The sequence below is a fragment of the Bombina bombina genome, chromosome 2 (assembly GCF_027579735.1).
Source record: "Bombina bombina isolate aBomBom1 chromosome 2, aBomBom1.pri, whole genome shotgun sequence".
Taxonomy (NCBI): Eukaryota; Metazoa; Chordata; class Amphibia; order Anura; family Bombinatoridae; genus Bombina; species Bombina bombina.
This window is the reverse complement of record NC_069500.1, coordinates 230696989-230716176: the sequence shown is the minus strand read 5'-3', so window position 1 is coordinate 230716176 and position 19188 is coordinate 230696989. Positions and strand designations below refer to the sequence as shown.

The window sequence follows — 19188 nt, the reverse complement described above, 5'->3', positions numbered from 1 at the left end:
ACAATTATTTTATATGACACATTTGGTGGCAAAATGTTGGCATTCAATATACCAAAATGGGCCCAGATCAATACCTTGGATTGTCTACTTAAATGAAATAAATAGTATTGATAGGTAAATTAAAAATACAAGGCTTCTGATTCTGTTTAAATGGAAGTGATAGCAAAAATTCTAAAAATTCTCTAGTACTTTGAGCTTGTTTTTCTCTATAATTCCTGGCACTGAAGGGGTTAAAAAATGTCAGACACCCTTGGTATGCCATAAGAATATTTGGTATTAGATCTGTAATGAGGGGTAGATTTATAGCATAATGCCTTCCCACTTATGTGCACTCAATAAAACATGTTTTATTTATTAATTTTACCACAAATCAGTATTACCATATTAATTTGCAACTTATATCAATTACATAGTAAATTAGCTCACATTATTAAACGGATGCCAGGCTGCAAATGTTTTCAATAAATGTGTCCCAAATTACATTTTATAATATCTGTATAGTACTAAACTACTGGATGTAGCTAGTTACCAATTACAATTGAAATAGCAGATTTTGCTATTTGAAACACCATCCGTAATTACCTTATCAGTACCTAAGTATTGACCTTTGTGTACAGCGAGAGAGATAAGAGAGAGAGAGAGAGAGAGAGAGAGAGAAGGGAGAGAGAAAGAGAGTAAATACAAATGTCTGGTTTTCCAGTACGCTCAGTCAATTTGAAATGGGTATAATCTTGAAAATAGGGGGTAGTTTGAATGAGTAAAACAGGTATTTCAAATATAAAAATAACATAAAGAAGCAACTTCCAATACATTTAATACTCTGCAGTTGTTATCCAAAAAAAAATGGAAACACATTAAGGCAAAATGAATTATATTTCACAGTACAATATAATTTTAAATTATATAACTCCCCCTTCATGTGGTAGTTTTAAATAATTTAATAAGGGCTGTTTTTAATTCGTTCAACTGTGGAGTTCAACTGTAGTAGATCTTAAGTAAATAGGCTTAATATGCAAACATATAAGGAAAGGGCTTTTATAAGGAGACATTCACAGGTTTTTTTTCAAACACTTTTGCAGAAGCAAACTCCTTTTCAATGTGAAATTAAAACTTAGCAGCTAGTTGATCAAAATATAAATTCAAGATATAAGCAATTACATTTTGAGTAAGTTTATAATTAATATTGTTAAGCTTCTAAACACTTAACACATAAATGAACACGTTAATGATCCCAGTTGTTTGTGTAAAAGGTTCATAGTTTAAAAAGGGAATTGAGCAATATATATATTTTTTTATAAATCCAGAAGATGATTGTGTTGCATTATATATACATGATTATTTATAGGTATAGATATATACAGATATAAATATCTATTTAAAAATATATATTGCTGCTATATATCTGCTATGTGCAGAGCATTGGAATGTGAAATATTTACAGTAAATACATAGTTAAAACATGTATTAAAAATTAATAGGATAGACTTGGTTATTTTTTATTAATTCTCTTTTCTAAACACTCATTTTCCAGAATCTGGTACATTTGTGGCTGCTGAATGCACTTTAATTCATGTTTTAGACTAACAAGAGAGCAATTAAAGTCCTCTAAGGATATGATGGGGGTAGATCAAGTGGGAGGAATTATTATATAGAGTTATTATAGATGTCTTATCTGGCAAAACAGTGGAATGTGGGCTCTAGTGACTCAGCTCCATATAAAATAGGGAATAGAGAAAATATCATTGCAACTTTATGTTGTTGTTTTAGTTGTGAATAACACTAAATATTTATCTATTAAGTGCTATAACTGATCTTTTTAATGTTTCTAAATGCCAGATCTGTTATCCACTTACCTGAAGGCTGTTGAAAACAATGAAAAGGACCAACATCCAGAGATGTCCTATATAGCCATGTGCAGACCAACCCCAAAGACAAGTGATGGAAAATGAGAGCAAAGAGGTACAATATCAAGGGAATCTCTGGAAATAAAAAGGCAGTATTTTTTTGTATATGTGACTTTTACTTAAAAGGTAGATAACAATTTCTTTCTTCAATACAGTTGTTGAATGTAGCTGCAAAATGACTCATCATGTAAATAAAAAGTCATGTGACGCTTCTCGAAAAAAATTTTTTTATAGATAAATTATTAAGATGAAGTCACAAGAAATGATAATATGGCAGCATATAGTCTGAAAATGCCTTTATGCCGCTCATAACCAACATGGATGGGAAAATGAGTCAAGAGTAGCGCCTTTGATCCAGAAGCTTGCAGTATTTCTTAGCCTGTATGGGATGCTAATGTGACCTAACATCAAGGGGGTGCTAGATAGAAATCACATTATAATATTAGCCATTGCTGCTTTATTTATAGCTAAACTTGGCAATATAAAGAACACAGAGACACAAACCAGACCTATCCCAAAGTTGGGTTTCATGGTGGTTTGTACATTTGTGGAGCAGACAATATTTATTCTTGAGTGTGAGCTATATCACATTATAAAATTGTCTGCAAACCCAGGCAGTCATGTAACCTTTTTTTTTTTTTTACTTAAAAATAAGCTATTTTTATACTGAAACAAAACTATAAGCATTAACAGACTTATTCCAAGTATTTTATAAAAATGATCTCCCATATGCTGTAGATATATTCATTTACACATTCAGGATTTATTATTCTACATCATAAATCCATTACTGTAGACATGCACATGAACACATTGCAGCTCTGTCTGGCAGCCAATGGGTCAAGGGTAGCGTAAACATAATACAGGCCGCAGTATTCAAGCTGAAGCAGGAAGATGTGAAAATTGACAGACAAAATATTATTTCGGTGTGCTATTAGCCTGCTGAATAAAGTTTGATAATCTGCCTGCTTACCTCTTCTCTGTGATTGCAAATGTCACAGAGGCATTTAAGTATAAAATTGTATTTCTGAACAAACTCCATTATCTTACTATGGCATAGATTACAAGTGGGGCACAATCTATAGCAGGGTCACAGGCACAGCACCATGTTTACTAGGTTGCAACTTGTGTGTGTGTGGAAGGAGTAGTGTGTGTGTGTGTGTGTGTGGTGTGTCTGTTTTGTATGAGAGTGTGTGGTGTGTGTTATATGTGTGTGTTATATGAGAGTGTGTGGTGTGTGTGTTGTATGAGAGTGTGTGGTGTGTGTGTTATATGAGAGTGTGTGTGTGTGTTGTATGAGAGTGTGTAGCGCGTTGTATGAGTGTGCATGTGTTGTATGAGAGTGTGTGTATGTGTGTTTTATAAGAGTGTGTCTGGTATGTGTGTGTGTGTTTTATAAGATTGTGTCTGGTATGTGTGTGTTTTATGAGATCGTGTGGTGTGTGTGTTATATGAATGTGTGTGTTTTATGAGAGTGCGTGTGTATGATGTATGAGAGTGTGTTGTGCGTTGTATGAGAGTGTATGTGTTGCATGAGAGTGCGTGTGGTGTGTGTGTTGTATGAAAGTGTGTGGTGCGATTGTGTATTGTATAAGAGTGTGTCTGGTATGTGTGTGTGTTTTATGAAAGAGTGTGTGTGTTGTATGAAAGTGTGTGGTGCATTTGTGTGTTGTATGAGAGTGTGTCTGGTATGTGTGTGTGTGTGTTGTATGAGTGTGTCTGGTATGTGTGTGTGTGTTGTATGAAAGTGTGTGTATGTTGTATGAGAGTGTGTCTGGTGTGTGTGTTTTATGAGAGTGTGTGTGTGTGTTGTATGAGAGTGTGTCTGATGTGTGTATTGTATGAGAGAGTGTGTGTGTGTGTGTTTTATGAGAGTGTGTGTTGTGTTGTATGAGAGTGTGTCTGGTGTGTGTGTGTGTGTTTTATGAGTGTGTGTGTGTGTTATATGATAGTGTGTCTGGTGTGTGTGTGTGTGTTTTATGAGTGAGTGTGTGTGTATGAGAGTCTGTGTGTGATGTTGTGTGTGTTGTATGAGAGTGTGCCTGGTGTGTGTGTGTTTTATGAGTGTGTGTGTGTGTGTTGTATGAGAGTGTGTCTGGTGTGTGTGTGTGTTTTATGAGTGTGTGTGTGTTGTATGAGAGTCTGTGTGTGTGTGTGTTTATGAGAGTGTGCCTGGTGTGTGTGTGTTTTATGAGTGTGTGTGTGTGTGTTGTATGAGAGTGTGTCTGGTTGTGTGTGTGTTGTATGAGAGTGTGTGTATGCGTGTTGTATGAGTGTGTGTGTGTTATTACCTTTTACAACACTTACAAGTATGCACCACATTTAGTCACTTTGCCAAAAATTGCAGCTTTCTAGCTGTTTATTACTTCAGACATTTTCAGGCATAAAAATAGGGCTGGGAAGGTAAGTGATATCATTGCACTGGGTCTTGGGAAAAAAAAGTTTGAAGAACCCTGATCTATAGCACACAGGGTGTGTTATCCTTTGCATGACTTTGTTCAAAGAATAGCGCACACTCTGCTATTACAAATTGATGAGGAAAAAAGTTAACCAGAGAATATTAATGTGGCCAACTTTTTATTAGTGTGCCCTATACTTTTAATAGATAGCGCAGGGAGCACAATTAACATTCATATTGCAAAATAGCACAGAAACACTTGAAAATATGCATAACGAAACACATGAAAAAAATATTAAAATAATGTATTTCATTATATTTATACATATTAAATGAAAATAAAGTTCTATTATTTAAAAAAATGCTTTAACACGGATTTAAAGGAAATTAGTAAATGACTGTGCTGAACTTGGAAGGGCTCAAAGTGTATATGTATATTTATGCTTATGTGTTTGTGTGTATATATATGTATAAATGTGTACAGTGTTTTTAGTTATATTTCAATACAAAACCATGATATAAAAGTATGTAAAGAACTCCACTACTTAGTTTAGCGCATCTCCATATAAATCTATGATGTTGTCCCTTTAATTTGTCCGACAAAACAGATATTTTCCAGCCACCAATTTCTTAAAATGACCTTTATTTCTTGTAGCCGAGTCCCAGGGTACAAACAGTGTACAAACAAACGTTTCAAGCCTGCAATAGGCTCTTAGTCATGTCATCAGATCTGTTTGTTGGAAGTGTTACTGAGACTCGGCTGGTCTCTTTCCGTGCCCCACTGAACAGGTGTTCTGTCCTCCTACTTTGATACTGGATTGTCCTTTAATTTGTATCAGCTAATTGTATGTGATGCAGATACACATTCTTTTCTTTAGATGGGTTTGGAGCAAAATTAAGTAATTTCATTTTTTGTACAAGGTTTACATAAGAAATTAATTATTTCTCTGAGGTAAAATGAATTTTACAATATCATCCAGGCACTTCATCTGCACAATGCAGGGTCTGAGGACAGCAGTGTTTTATTTCAATCTATCACTCAAATGAAAATTCTCAACGCAAAGTGAAACTGATTACATAATCAAACCATACTCTTGTACATTATAAGTCAGAGCTTACAGTAAGAATCTACTGGTCACTCTTCTGCTTTGGTTTCTTGATGTGTTAGTGTTAAATTACCTGTGGCATTGGGTCGCCCTCTAAAGACAATCATCATACGCTTTCCATTGTTGCGTCACTTGGTAAGCGTGAATAAAAACCACAAATACTACCACGAGGCAAACTAATGGCACCAGAGCCAGACAGTAAAGAGGGCTGTATAAACATTTGGTATGAAACACCTGCAGAGACAAAATAATAATGCAATAAACTTTAGCATTTAGTCTTTTTTTCCTGGTACTAGAATACGAACTACTAAAGGTACATTGCATTCACTGGTTATATATGCATTGCATGACAGCATTAAAGCAGAATAACTGTTTTATAAGCATTAACACTGTCAATGTATTAGCACAAATCTAGAAGGTTTTGCAAATCAAGTGAGGTTATGAATATACCCCTTAAAAAAAACTGGTGGAATTCCTGTTCCTTGTCTCCCTCTGTTGTTACTAACAGATGTACCTGTGTCTATGCTGTGATCTAAGAAACCATTGTGTAGACTATCAAGAATTATGCAAATGTCACCATTACTTAAGTATGATGGAGGCACTCCAAGATCTGTATTGGGTCTGGAACAAGCATTTTTTCCAGATAATTTAAGATTTTATGAAGGGTTAAATTGAGATTTTGATGTACCTTTTAATTTTTATGCAACAGATAATTGCTAAGTTTGTTATTTTTTTTTAATTATTTTTTTATCACAGTATCAAACATTTTTTAACGTAATATTGCCAAAGGTGACACAAAATGCAGCCATACCCTTCGGATAAACATTCCATGCTTTTACTCATGTAGCTATTACATTATGCATACATATATACGTAAACATGTTACTTTTACTTATAGCTCTGTTTAAATGCATTACTTTAAAGGTAAAGTATACTCAAAAGGCTAGATTAAAAGTCAAGTGCAACTGTTAGCACAGGGTACGTTATCTTTGATGTGACCTCACACATAGAATTAGCACAATCTGGTATTACCCAAGGATGGTAAAATATTTTAACCAAAGCATCTTAATGCGGCCACACTATATGTTGTAATCAGGGCCGGTGCTACAACAGAGGCAGAGGGCGCATGTATGGTGCCATGACATATTATTTTTTAGGGTCATTTTTTTTTTTTCTTTTCTTCCTTACTTGGGCTTCATAGTAAGGGCCATATGTGGTGACATAATGGCTAGAATGGGAGAGGAATCTTCTGAAACAAAGGGAGGCAGTGAATGCAGGTCATCCAGAATAGCTAGAAGCATCTGACTGAAATATCTCATTGCCACAACCCCTGTGCTCTCTGTAAACGTTTTAGCAGCCTTCATAAACGTTTGGAGGTACCAGCGACAGCAGTGGGACTTGCCTCCACCCACAGCCTAGTGGGTGTAACTGGGACTGATGGGCACTCGTAGGAGCACTGACAGCCCTAAACCTTTTGATACACTGCCGAGATATGAGTGCACTATCTTCTTCTGTACGGTATCTGGTATATATATATATATATCAGGGCTAGCTCAAGACAATGCGGTGCAAGAATAAAATGATGCCCCTCAACTCTCTGCCCAATACAGTCTAATCCCAACCAGAGTCAGGTGTCTCAGAGATTAAAGTTTAGCAGATAATTCACATTCACATGAGTTACATGCAGAAGGGCATCATATCAGGTTAATTTCTCTTTAAAAAACACTACCATCCAGAATATGCTCTCCCTATGTGCTGCCCATATCAACTGCCCCCCCATAATCCAGTCATAGAGCCAGCCCTGATCTGTGTATCTAAAGTCAAAATTGTGCAGAACTAGATGTCTATTATCTGTCATGCATACCTATACATGGCCATAATCCTTATCCAGCACAACATGTCCTATTATCTAATTATACATTAGAGCATGTTAATTTTCTATGTATAAATGTTCCGCATCATTATGCAGCACAGAGTTCTCAACATATCAGTGTATAGGCACTTAATATTATGCAGGGCAGCCTGTTCTGTTTTTTTACTGTATGGACCCTCAATATCATTATAGAGTGCAGCATATATAATAGCAGTATATACAGTAGATACTTTGCATTATTTATACAGTGCAGCATGTGTATTAGTGAATAGATGCATTGCATATATCATATAATGCAGATTGTTTTGTTTATTATTGTATACATTTTCATTATCCTCACTATGCAGTGATACTTGTCCAGAATAAGTGTGAGTTGTACTGTTCCCCTGGCCAAACTTGCCAGTGCTCAACTGCAAGTTAATGTGATCTATTGTAGGACTTGAAACATGAATACTTATGGGAAAATGTATCAAGATGCATTTGCAGATTCTGAGAACTTGCAGGTTCAGAGTGAGTCTGCAACCACAGATTTAAGCAGCAGTATCTGCTCTTATCATAGGTGGCAGAGATAAATCACATCAAACTCATCTGTTTGGGATGATTGACAGGTCATGCTCTCAAGCAATTGTTTGCCCAAAAGCAGGGGACGGGTTTGAACAACAGAGCTCTTCTGCAGTCTTAAATTTTGCCAAGTGGTGATTGCAGGTAGACAGGCTCTCTGCTTGAGAACATGTCCGCATGCAGCTTGATACATTTTCCTGTTAGACATGCTAGTATCAGTCTGTGGCATAATGTTTAAAAAGAAAAGAGATCATCATGCCTCTTGGTTTGTGTGTTATATATTTTCTCACTGTTTTATTCATTACGCAGAACCACCACTGATTTGCTATGTTGTGCAGAGCCACCACTTTGGTATGTTATCGTCATGTAGAAATGAACCATTATAGCTATTAAAATTATAATAAATTAAATAACATTTCAATAATTTGATGGGATAACGGAAACCTATTGTAGCCTAAAAATCCTAGTAATGAATAGTACAGGGAGCACTGTTAACGGGCTGATTGTGCTCATATTACGTGGTGATTTAAGTGTAGCGCTAAAGCCTAATCCAAAAATACCACTGTACAACATATCTCTTTTTTAGAGTTCAAGTGAACCATTAATATTATTAAAATGAGTACCATTGAGTTGGGTAAAAATAACACCTGTTATTAGGTACTTCCTGCTAATGAGCCTCTAACAGGAAGTATATAATGGATATAGTTACATTTAACCAGCTTTTACCTCTGATTTATTTAATTAAAAGAAATCACTATCTAAATGCTGCTCTTTTATATGATTAATTGAAAAATAAAACAGAGTGCAATGCCCTTTTAATTAATTCACTTTCTATAAATGGCAATAGTTAGAGTATTTAAATAGAAAGGATTACCAGGATTTGGCTCTTTGAGTATTAGAACATTTCATTTAACTGATGTGAATAACAGGTTATTGAAAAGGACAATTGATGCTTTTATAGGAGATGCAATAAACTTTCTCTACTTAGTGAATATGGGAAAATACACATGCGATGATGGATATATTAAAGGGACTTAAAACAAGTTGGGATAGAGATAAAATATAATAATATGTACTTTAATTACTTTACCTGCAAATTTATACTGCAGTGCCTCGTCATTAACCCTTTCTTTTTAGTTTTCTGAATGGTAAAGCTCTAACTCCCCCCACACTTTTCCTTCTATGGCTGTATCTACAGTATATCTATTGTTGTTTTTGTAGAATACAAAAATGCATAGGGATTATCTGCTAAAGCATGCCTAGAAGCTTTGAACTCAGTTGAAATACAATGCCTGTGTCTAAACACTGATAAGGAGGGTGGAGTGGGCTTCTCCAGGCAGCTTAGCTATGTAATTAATTTTGCTTTTTTTTGAAAATTATTTTATAATACTTGCCAGCAATTTTTAAACCTTTTTTTATGCAAACTACTTTTAATTAAAGGGACATAATACTCATATGCTAAATCACTTGAAACTGCTGCAGTAGAACTGTAAAAAGCTTACAGGAAAATATCACCTGAGCATCTCTATGTAAAAAAGGAAGATATTTTACCTCATAATTTCCTCTGCTCAGCCAGAGTAAGTCCTGTGTAAAAAGTTATACTTCAGCTGCTGCTTAGCTGCAGGTAAAAAAAAAATGAAGAAATGAACAGCAGCCAATCAGCATCAGTAGTGCTGAGGTCATGAACTCTTTTACTGTGATCTCATGAGATTTCACTTAACTCTCATGAGATTTCATAGTAAACTTCCATAAAGGGACACTCAATAAAATTAAACTTTCATTATTTCAGATAGAGCATGCAATTTTAAACAACTTTCCAATTTACTTCCATTAACAAAATGTGCACATTCTTTTTATATTTTAACTTTTTGAGTCACCAGCTCTACTGAGCATGTGCAAGAATAAGTGTGTATGCATTTGTGAATGGCTGATTGCTGTCACATGGTACGTGTATGCATTTGTGATTGGCTGATGGCTGTCACATGGTACAGTGGGGAGTGGAAAAATACATAACTTTTAAAATTGTCTGAAAAAAAATCTACTACTCTTTTGAAGATCAGACTAAGCGCTATTGCATTGCCTTGTTATCTTACATTTGCTGATTATACAAATCTACAGGTTTGACTGGTCCTTTAAACTGAATAGGAAAATAAACATGAGTGGTGCATGAGGGCTCACTCCCTTGGCTCCTCCTGGGACAGACATACTGATTTGCTGCTTAAAGTCCTTTGCAATAGGGTTTGAATACTTAGAACATTTTGTGGTAATAATATATTTCTTTTTTACATAGAGATGTTCAGGTGATATTTCTAGTCAGCTTTTTACAGCTATGCTGCATCCCTTTCAAGGTTTCAACATTTGGGTATCATGGCCCTTATAATTAGCCCTTTTAGGATATCCCACAGATACTACAACCTGTTTTATGTCCCCTTTAAGGGGAATTGACACTAGATTAAGCCTGCAGGTGTCCTAATTTTACAAGAACGCTAACTGAAGATGGGGAGGAACAATCAGTTTATATGCTTCAAATAAGAGCAAATTTATGTGAAGTCATTATTTTTTAGATAATATATACTGATACTTGATTTGGTCAAAGCATTTCTGAGAAAATCAATATTTCAATGTAGTGTAATGTGTCACTGAAATTAGTAGTCTCAACATGCGATTAAATTAATTACATAATCAGGTCAATTTTCACCAATTATAGTATGGGTGCTTGCAAAAAGGCTTAAGCAATTAAGTAATTAATTCATTAATAGGTAGGTTTCTAAAGTAGAAAAAACATATAAAAAGAAGTAAGGCCAAGTTTAGAAAATATATTTGTTATTAGTGCTAAATATGCATAAGTAATAAACCAATAATAGTAACAAAGTGAATACATAGTAATAAACTAATGCACATTATATTGTAATTTTGATTTTTATCAGATTATACTGAAAATAAATATAATTATTTTATTACTGCACCACAAAATTACATTATTAGTAGTATGTAAATTCAGATTGAGATGAATGTAAAAAAACAACTACAGTTGTGTTATTTCTTGAAATTGTTAATAGTTTCAATGTCAATAACACAAAAGGTTAACAAATGCAGGACATGCACAATTATAATTCAAGAAAACATGTTTTATCTTTTTTTTAAGGAAAAAAAGAATCCAGTAGGATGTTACGAGAGACATGGCGTATGGAGCAAAGAAAAAAAAATAAACAACAGTAAATACAGAAAGGTTCAGAGGAGAAAGTAATAGATTAAAATAATAAAACAGAGAAATACTTAACAGTTATTTAGAAACAAAAGGTTCAGCCAGCAGTACTTAAAGGGGCAGTACACTGTAAAATTGTGTTACCATTAATGTATTTTCAATTACTTGTTATACCAGCCTGCCGAGTTATAAAATATTTGAGAAATTACATTTTCAAGTTTATTTGTGTATATGAAAGTAGCTGTATTGTGATTTGAAACCACAGCCTATTACAATGGGTTGAACTTGAAGGTAATATCAGATCTCATTATGTTATAACTTTGTGTACACAGACTTGCTTCCTTATCTTATATTTGTCTGGAACACCAAAGCTCAATACATAGAGAGAACAATGGGAAATTATAATTGTATTACTTAACTATCCTGCACCCCACTGAGAGTGTAACTTCTTTCTGCTAGCTGTGTTTACTTAGGCTTGTCAATAGCATATACTCCAGTATCGGAATTTCAGTATAGGTGGCTATACCACAGGCTAAATCAGCTATTTCAAATGCTGAAATAGAAGTAAAGGAGCTACTTGTAAATAATTTAATACACCTCTAGCAGGTAAAATGGATCATTGGAAATAATTTAAAGGGGAGAATTTTTTTTGGTAGTGAACTGTCCCCTTTAAAGCAAAATAAAAAAATAAAAAATGAATAGTGCTAAAAACTGTTATCTGCAAATATTATTAAAATAATTACATTTAGTACAGAACTGTATGGAGTAATATCTGAAGTGTAACAACATTCAATGGTATATTTAGCTTCCGGGTTGCCCCTAGGCAATTTGATCCCTGCCAAAGGGTCCTTCAGCATGAAATGCATTAGATTTTGTAATAGTGGCCCACTGCTACTGCATGTGCATTGAATGCTTTTATATATTTTGCATCTTTTCACTAAAAGACCAGGTTTTATTTGGCCTCTCCCATCTCTGATTTATGTATTATCCTTAAGCAATGGGAAAAATTTACCTATCCTCAAGCCAACCCACCTCCAACAACTTTAGCTCATATTTTTGTCAGATATTTCACAACCAGAGTTTAGCGACTTATGGGGGAGTCATGCTCACCCAATAGACAATCAGATATCCTCAATTTGTAATCAAATTCACAAATAATAAAATATTTAGAGAGCATACGAATGGGAGGTCACAATGCTATACTACTACCCCTCAAAATGTGCTGCCCCTAGACAGTGCTGCCCCTGGCACAGATCTAGTTGATCTACACCAAAATATAACATGGTTACATTATTATACAGCAATGGGCAATATAATAACACATTACATAAAAAAAGAATAAATAATTGCTTAAATAGAGGCCAATTAGTGCTTGTGAAATCATCATCTGTGATATTTGTAAAAATAAATGAGATCCAGATACATAATTTTATAAGAATAGTTTTAAAAGCGTTGTAGACCTGTTGTAGAAGCAACTGTAGGATGATATAGCAGATTGAATCGTCATTAATCAATAATGGCCAGATTACGAGTGGAGCGTTAACAGTTACATGCGAGCGATAAGGGATTTATCCTGGGTGTTTGCACTTAATCGGGTTTACCGCTGGTATTACAAGTTGAAATTAAAAGCGATCGTATGAACGCTATCTCGATTTATGCTAGAATATTTACCGCATCCTCAGAGCTCTGGTTAACTGTTTCGCAAAACCAAAAAGTTACACAAAAAACAAACATACATTACAAAGTACAGTTACACTCATAATAACACTATCTATAAAAATTATTCAAATATATTGCACACAAATAATATAAGGGCTCAAAGATATGAGATCTCAGGAGTTAGAAAACAAAGGCAGGCAAAGGGCTTTAACATAGAGATACATACATATACATGTCTAAATATATATATATATATATATATATATATATATATATATATATATATATATATATATATATACAGGGAGTGCAGAATTATTAGGCAAGTTGTATTTTTGAGGATTAATTTTATTATTGAACAACAACCATGTTCTCAATGAACCCAAAAAAACTCATTAATATCAAAGCTGAATAGTTTTGGAAGTAGTTTTTAGTTTGTTTTTAGTTATAGCTATTTTAGGGGGATATCTGTGTGTGCAGGTGACTATTACTGTGCATAATTATTAGGCAACTTAACAAAAAAACAAATATATACCCATTTCAATTATTTATTTTTACCAGTGAAACCAATATAACATCTCAACATTCACAAATATACATTTCTGACATTCAAAAACAAAACAAAAACAAATCAGTGACCAATATAGCCACCTTTCTTTGCAAGGACACTCAAAAGCCTGCCTTACATGGATTCTGTCAGTGTTTTGATCTGTTCACCATCAACATTGTGTGCAGCAGCAACCACAGCCTCCCAGACACTGTTCAGAGAGGTGTACTGTTTTCCCTCCTTGTAAATCTCACATTTGATGATGGACCACAGGTTCTCAATGGGGTTCAGATTCAGGTGAACAAGGAGGCCATGTCATTAGATTTTCTTCTTTTATACCCTTTCTTGCCAGCCACGCTGTGGAGTACTTGGACGCGTGTGATGGAGCATTGTCCTGCATACTTCTTCCTGTACCACTGCTTGAAGAAGGTGTCTTCCAGAAACTGGCAGTAGGACTGGGAGTTGAGCTTGACTCCATCCTCAACCCGAAAAGGCCCCACAAGCTCATCTTTGATGATACCAGCCCAAACCAGTACTCCACCTCCACCTTGCTGGCATCTGAGTCGGACTGGAGCTCTCTGCCCTTTACCAATCCAGCCACGGGCCCATCCATCTGGCCCATCAAGACTCACTCTCATTTCATCAGTCCATAAAACCTTAGAAAAATCAGTCTTGAGATATTTCTTGGCCCAGTCTTGACGTTTCAGCTTGTGTTTCTTGTTCAGTGGTGGTCGTCTTCAGCCTTTCTTACCTTGGCCATGTCTCTGAGTATTGCACACACCTTGTGCTTTTGGGCACTCCAGTGATGTTTCAGCTCTGAAATATGGCCAAACTGGTGGCAAGTGGCATCTTGGCAGCTGCACGCTTGACTTTTCTCAGTTCATGGGCAGTTATTTTGCGCCTTGGTTTTTCCACACGCTTCTTGCGACCCTGTTGACTATTTTGAATGAAACGCTTGATTGTTCGATGATCACAGCTTCAGAAGCTTTGCAATTTTAAGAGTGCTGCATCCCTCTGCAAGATATCTCACTATTTATGACTTCTCTAAGCCTGTCAAGTCCTTCTTTTGACCCATTTTGCCAAAGGAAAGGAAGTTGCCTAATAATTATGCACACCTGATATAGGGTGTTGATGTCATTAGACCACACCCCTTCTCATTACAGAGATGCACATCACCTAATATGCTTAATTGGTAGTAGGCTTTCGAGCCTATACAGCTTGGAGTAAGACAACATGCATAAAGAGGATGATGTGGTCAAAATACTCATTTGCCTAATAATTCTGCACTCCCTGTATATATATGTGTACATATGTATTTATATGTGTATATATGTATTTACAGACATATATACACATATAAACACATAAATACATATGTACACACAGAAGACATATATAAGTGCATTGGAGCCCTTTGCAGTTAGGTAGATGAAAACGTGTAAGAACATATTCAAAGCAAGGATAAGAATGAGAATAAAGTGCATATGAATTTAAAAATATATCAAAGTTGTTTAAATATCAAAGAAATAAGCGTAAAACTGTAGTCTCCATAACCTAATGGCTACCGCCATTTTGTAACCAAGGGGTTTAAATACCTATTATGTAATCTTTTATTTTCTGCAATTTAAGGATATTTATAAATGAGTCACTAGTGTAAAATGTGTTTAATGTCCCTTTAACAGCTACTAGTGAAAATGATGAGCATGGCACAAGAAATGAGGCATTGGGAAAAGGGTTAATAGACTTCCCTAGTAGTGCAAGGGTTGTAGTGAGGTTGAAATGTTATTTAAGTTATTGTTATATTTTTTGCCAACATTTGGAAATTGAAAGAAACGCAGGGAACTTCAATTTTCTTGAGAGGGACAAGCTGCGTAGGGGAGTGTCTAGTTAGGAAGGAAATTACATGACAGAACAGTGCTTTAGAGGCAAACAGATGAAAAATATTTTGGAGAAGGTCAATTGTGTTGTTATAAAAAAGGGGTTAAGGGGAACAATTATTTATCAGTTTGTCTATATTGCACTGTAAAGGTCAAATGCATAACAGTGATTTGATGTATAAAGAGATCATTAGAATAGCGTATTTGACAAAAGTTTAATTTGAATAATGATGATGAAAAGTTTACAGTAAGGGGAAAATGTAGGTGTTAAAAGAAAGCAGAAAACATAAAGGGCACTATTTTTCGCTCCCCCCTTTTCCGCTAACTGCGCTCAAATTCAGCTTTTTTGCACGCGTCAGATACAGTACATATTAAAAGTTGAAAATAAAAAAATTTTGTGTTGCGCACTAACCTGACTCATCCAGAAAGCTAAAGTTACAATATCGTGACCACGTTAAAGTATTCTCCCATTGCGGTAGATTTAATAAACAGAGGATGCTGCTATCTACCCTGTAATTCCGGGCTTGCCAGAAATGGCAGCTAAAATGCAGCGGTCGTAAGACTGCTGTTCCTTAACTTGTCCGCCACCTTTTAGCAATTGGGATGATTGACACCCCCTGCTAGCAGTCGATTGGCCGTGAATGTGCAGGGGGCAGCAGTGCCCAAGCATTAACAAGAAATGCTTGTGCAATGTTAAATGCCAAGAGCGTATGCTGTCGGCATTTAGCGATGTTGGACGGACATGGTTCACTATAGCGAATCATGTGTCGACCGACACTTGGTAAATTAACCCCATAGACTTTAACCCCGTTAGTGACCAGACCATTTTCTAATTTTCTTACCGTTAAGGACCAGGGCTATTTTTACATTTCTGCTGTGTTTGTGTTCAGCTGTAATTTTTCTCTTACTCATTTACTGTACCCAAACATATTATATACCGTTTTTTTATCGCCATTAAATGGACTATGATATTTTATTTGATCATATCATATAATTTACTTTGACCCCCAAAATCTGTTACAGATCTACCTGATAAATGTATTTCTCTGTGGTGTATCCAGTCCACGGATCATCCATTACTTGTGGGATATTCTCCTTCCCAACAGGAAGCTGCAAGAGTATCACCCACAGCAGAGCTGTCTATATAGCTCCTCCCCTAACTGCAACCTACCAGTCATTCGACCGAAGACAAGCAAGAGAAAGGAGAAACTATAGGGTGCAGTGGTGACTGTAGTTTAAAAATAAAAAACACCTGCCTTAAAATGACAGGGCGGGCCGTGGGCTGGATACACCACAAGAGAAATAAATTTATAAGGTAAGCAAAAATTTTGTTTTCTATTTTAAGGTGTATCCAGTCCACGGATCATCCATTACATGTTGGGTAACCAATACCAAAGCTATAGGACACGGATGAAGGGAGGGACAAGGCAGGCGCTTAAACGGAAGGCACCATTGCCTGTAAGACCTTTCTCCCAAAAATACCCTCCGAAGAAGCAAAAGTATCAAATTTAAAGAATTTAGAAAAAAAAATGAAGACCAAGTCGCCGCCTTACAAATCTGTTCAACAGAAGCCTCATTCTTAAAAGCCCATGTGGAAGCTACCGCTCTAGTAGAATGAGCTGTAATTCTTTCAGGAGGCTGCTGGCCAGCAGTCTCATAAGCTAAGCGGATTATACTTCTTAGCCAAAAAGATAGAGAAGTTGCCGATGCCTTTTGGCCTCTCCTCTGTCCAGAGTAGACAACAAACAATGCAGATGTTTGACGAAAATCTTTAGTAGCTTGTAAATAAAATTTTAAAGCGCGAACCACGTCAAGATTGTGTAATAGACGGTCCTTCTTTGAAGAAGGATTAGGACACAGTGACGGAACAACAATCTCCTGATTGATATTTTTATTAGATACCACCTTAGGCAGAAAACCAGGTTTGGTACGTAACACTACCTTATCTGCATGGAAAATTAGATAAGGGGAATCACATTGTAAAGCAGATAACTCCGAAACTCTTTGAGCCGAGGAGATAGCTACTAAAAACAGAACTTTCCAAGATAAGAGCTTAATATCTATGGAATGCAAAGGTTCAAACGGAACCCCTTGAAGAACTTTAAGAACTAAATTTAAACTCCATGGTGGAGCAACAGGTTTAAAACACAGGCTTGATTCTAACCAGAGCCTGACAAAACGCCTGAACATCTGGAACCTCAGCCAGACGTTTGTGCAAAAGAATAGACAGAGCAGAAATCTGTCCCTTTAAGGAACTAGCTGACAAACCCTTCTCCAATCCTTCTTGGAGAAAGGATAATATCCTAGGAATCCTGACTTTACTCCATGAGTAACCCTTGGATTCACACCAATGAAGATATTTACACCATATCTTATGATAGATTTTCCTGGTGACAGGCTTTCGCGCCTCTATTAAGGTATCAATGACCGACTCTGAGAAACCACGCTTTGATAAAATCAAGCGTTCAATCTCCAAGCAGTCAGACGCAGAGAAATTAGATTTGGATGGTTGAAAGGACCCTGAAGTAGAAGGTCCTGTTTCAGCGGCAGAGTCCATGGTGGAAAGGATGACATGTCCACCAGATCTGCATACCAAGTCCTGCGTGGCCATGCAGGGTGCTATCAAAATCACCGAAGCTCTCTCCTGCTTGATCTTGGCAATCAGACGAGGGAGCAGAGGAAATGGTGGAAACACATAAGCCAGGTTGAAGGACCAAGGCGCTGCTAGAGCATCTATCAGTGCTGCCTTGGGATCCCTGGACCTGGATCCGTAACAAGGAAGCTTGGCGTTCTGACGAGACGCCATGAGATCCAGTTCTGGTTTGCCCCAAAGTTGAATCAACTGTGCAAATACCTCCGGATGGAGCTTCCACTCCCCCGGATGAAAAGCCAGTTCTCTACTCCTGGGATATGGATAGCTGATAGATGGCAAGAGTGAATCTCTGCCCATAGAATTATCTTTGAAACCTCCAACATTGCTAGGGAACTCATTGTTCCCCCTTGATGGTTGATGTAAGCTACAGTTGTGATGTTGTCCGACTGAAATCTGATGAACCTGACCGCAGCTAGCTGAGGCCAAGCCTGAAGAGCATTGAATATCGCTCTTAGTTCCAGAATGTTTATCGGAAGGAGTGTCTCCTCCTGAGTCCACGATCCCTGAGTCCTCAGGGAGTTCCAGACTGCACCCCAGCCCAGAAGGCTGGCATCTGTTGTTACTATTGTCCAATCTGGCCTGCGGAAGGTCATACCTTTGGACAGATGGACCCGAGATAGCCACTAGAGAAGAGAATCCCTGGTCTTGATCCAGATTTAGTAGAGGGGACAAATCTGTGTAATCCCCATTCCACTGACTGAGCATGCAGAGTTGCAGCGGTCTGAGATGTAGGCGAGCAAACGGCACTATGTCCATTGCCGCTACCATTAAGCCGATTACTTCCATACACTGAGCCACTGAAGGGCGAGAAGTAGAATAAAGAACACGGCAGGAATTTAGAAGTTTTGACAACCTGGCCTCTGTCAGGTAAATCTTCATTTCTACAGAATCTATCAGAGTTCCCAGGAAGGAAACTCTTGTAAGAGGGGATAGAGAACTCTTTTCTTCGTTCACTTTCCACCCATGAGACCTCAGAAATGCCAGAACAATGTCCGTATGGGACTTGGGAATTTGAAAATTTGATGCCTGTATCAGAATGTCATCTAGGTAAGGGGCTACTGTTATACCCCCGCGGCCTTAGGACCAGCCAGAAGTAACTCCAGAACCTTCGTAAAGATTCTTGGTGCCGTAGCTAACCCAAAGGGAAGAGCTACAAACTGGTAATGCCTGTCTAGGAAGGCGAACCTGAGAAACCGATAATAATCTCTGTGTATCGGAATGTGAAGATAAGCATCCTTTAAGTCCATGGTAGTCATATATTGACCCTCCTGGATCATAGGTAGGATGGTTCGAATAGTCTCCATTTTGAAGGATGGGACCCTGAGAAATTTGTTTAGGATCTTGAGATCTAAGATTGGTCTGAAGGTTCCCTCTTTCTTGGGAACCACAAACAGATTTGAATAGA

At 36.7% G+C, this 19188-nt stretch overlaps 1 protein-coding gene across 1 annotated transcript in view; it reads right to left on the bottom strand.

Moving 5' to 3' along the window:
• The window catches only part of ADGRV1 (adhesion G protein-coupled receptor V1), a 1190013-nt gene that overhangs the window by 66871 nt on the left and 1103954 nt on the right, over nt 1–19188 (bottom strand). Inside the window, 5 exon segments of the mRNA XM_053699719.1 lie at nt 1854–1943; nt 1945–1979; nt 5482–5509; nt 5511–5600; nt 5603–5642. Coding sequence (XP_053555694.1) covers nt 1854–1943; nt 1945–1979; nt 5482–5509; nt 5511–5600; nt 5603–5642 — 283 coding nt within the window.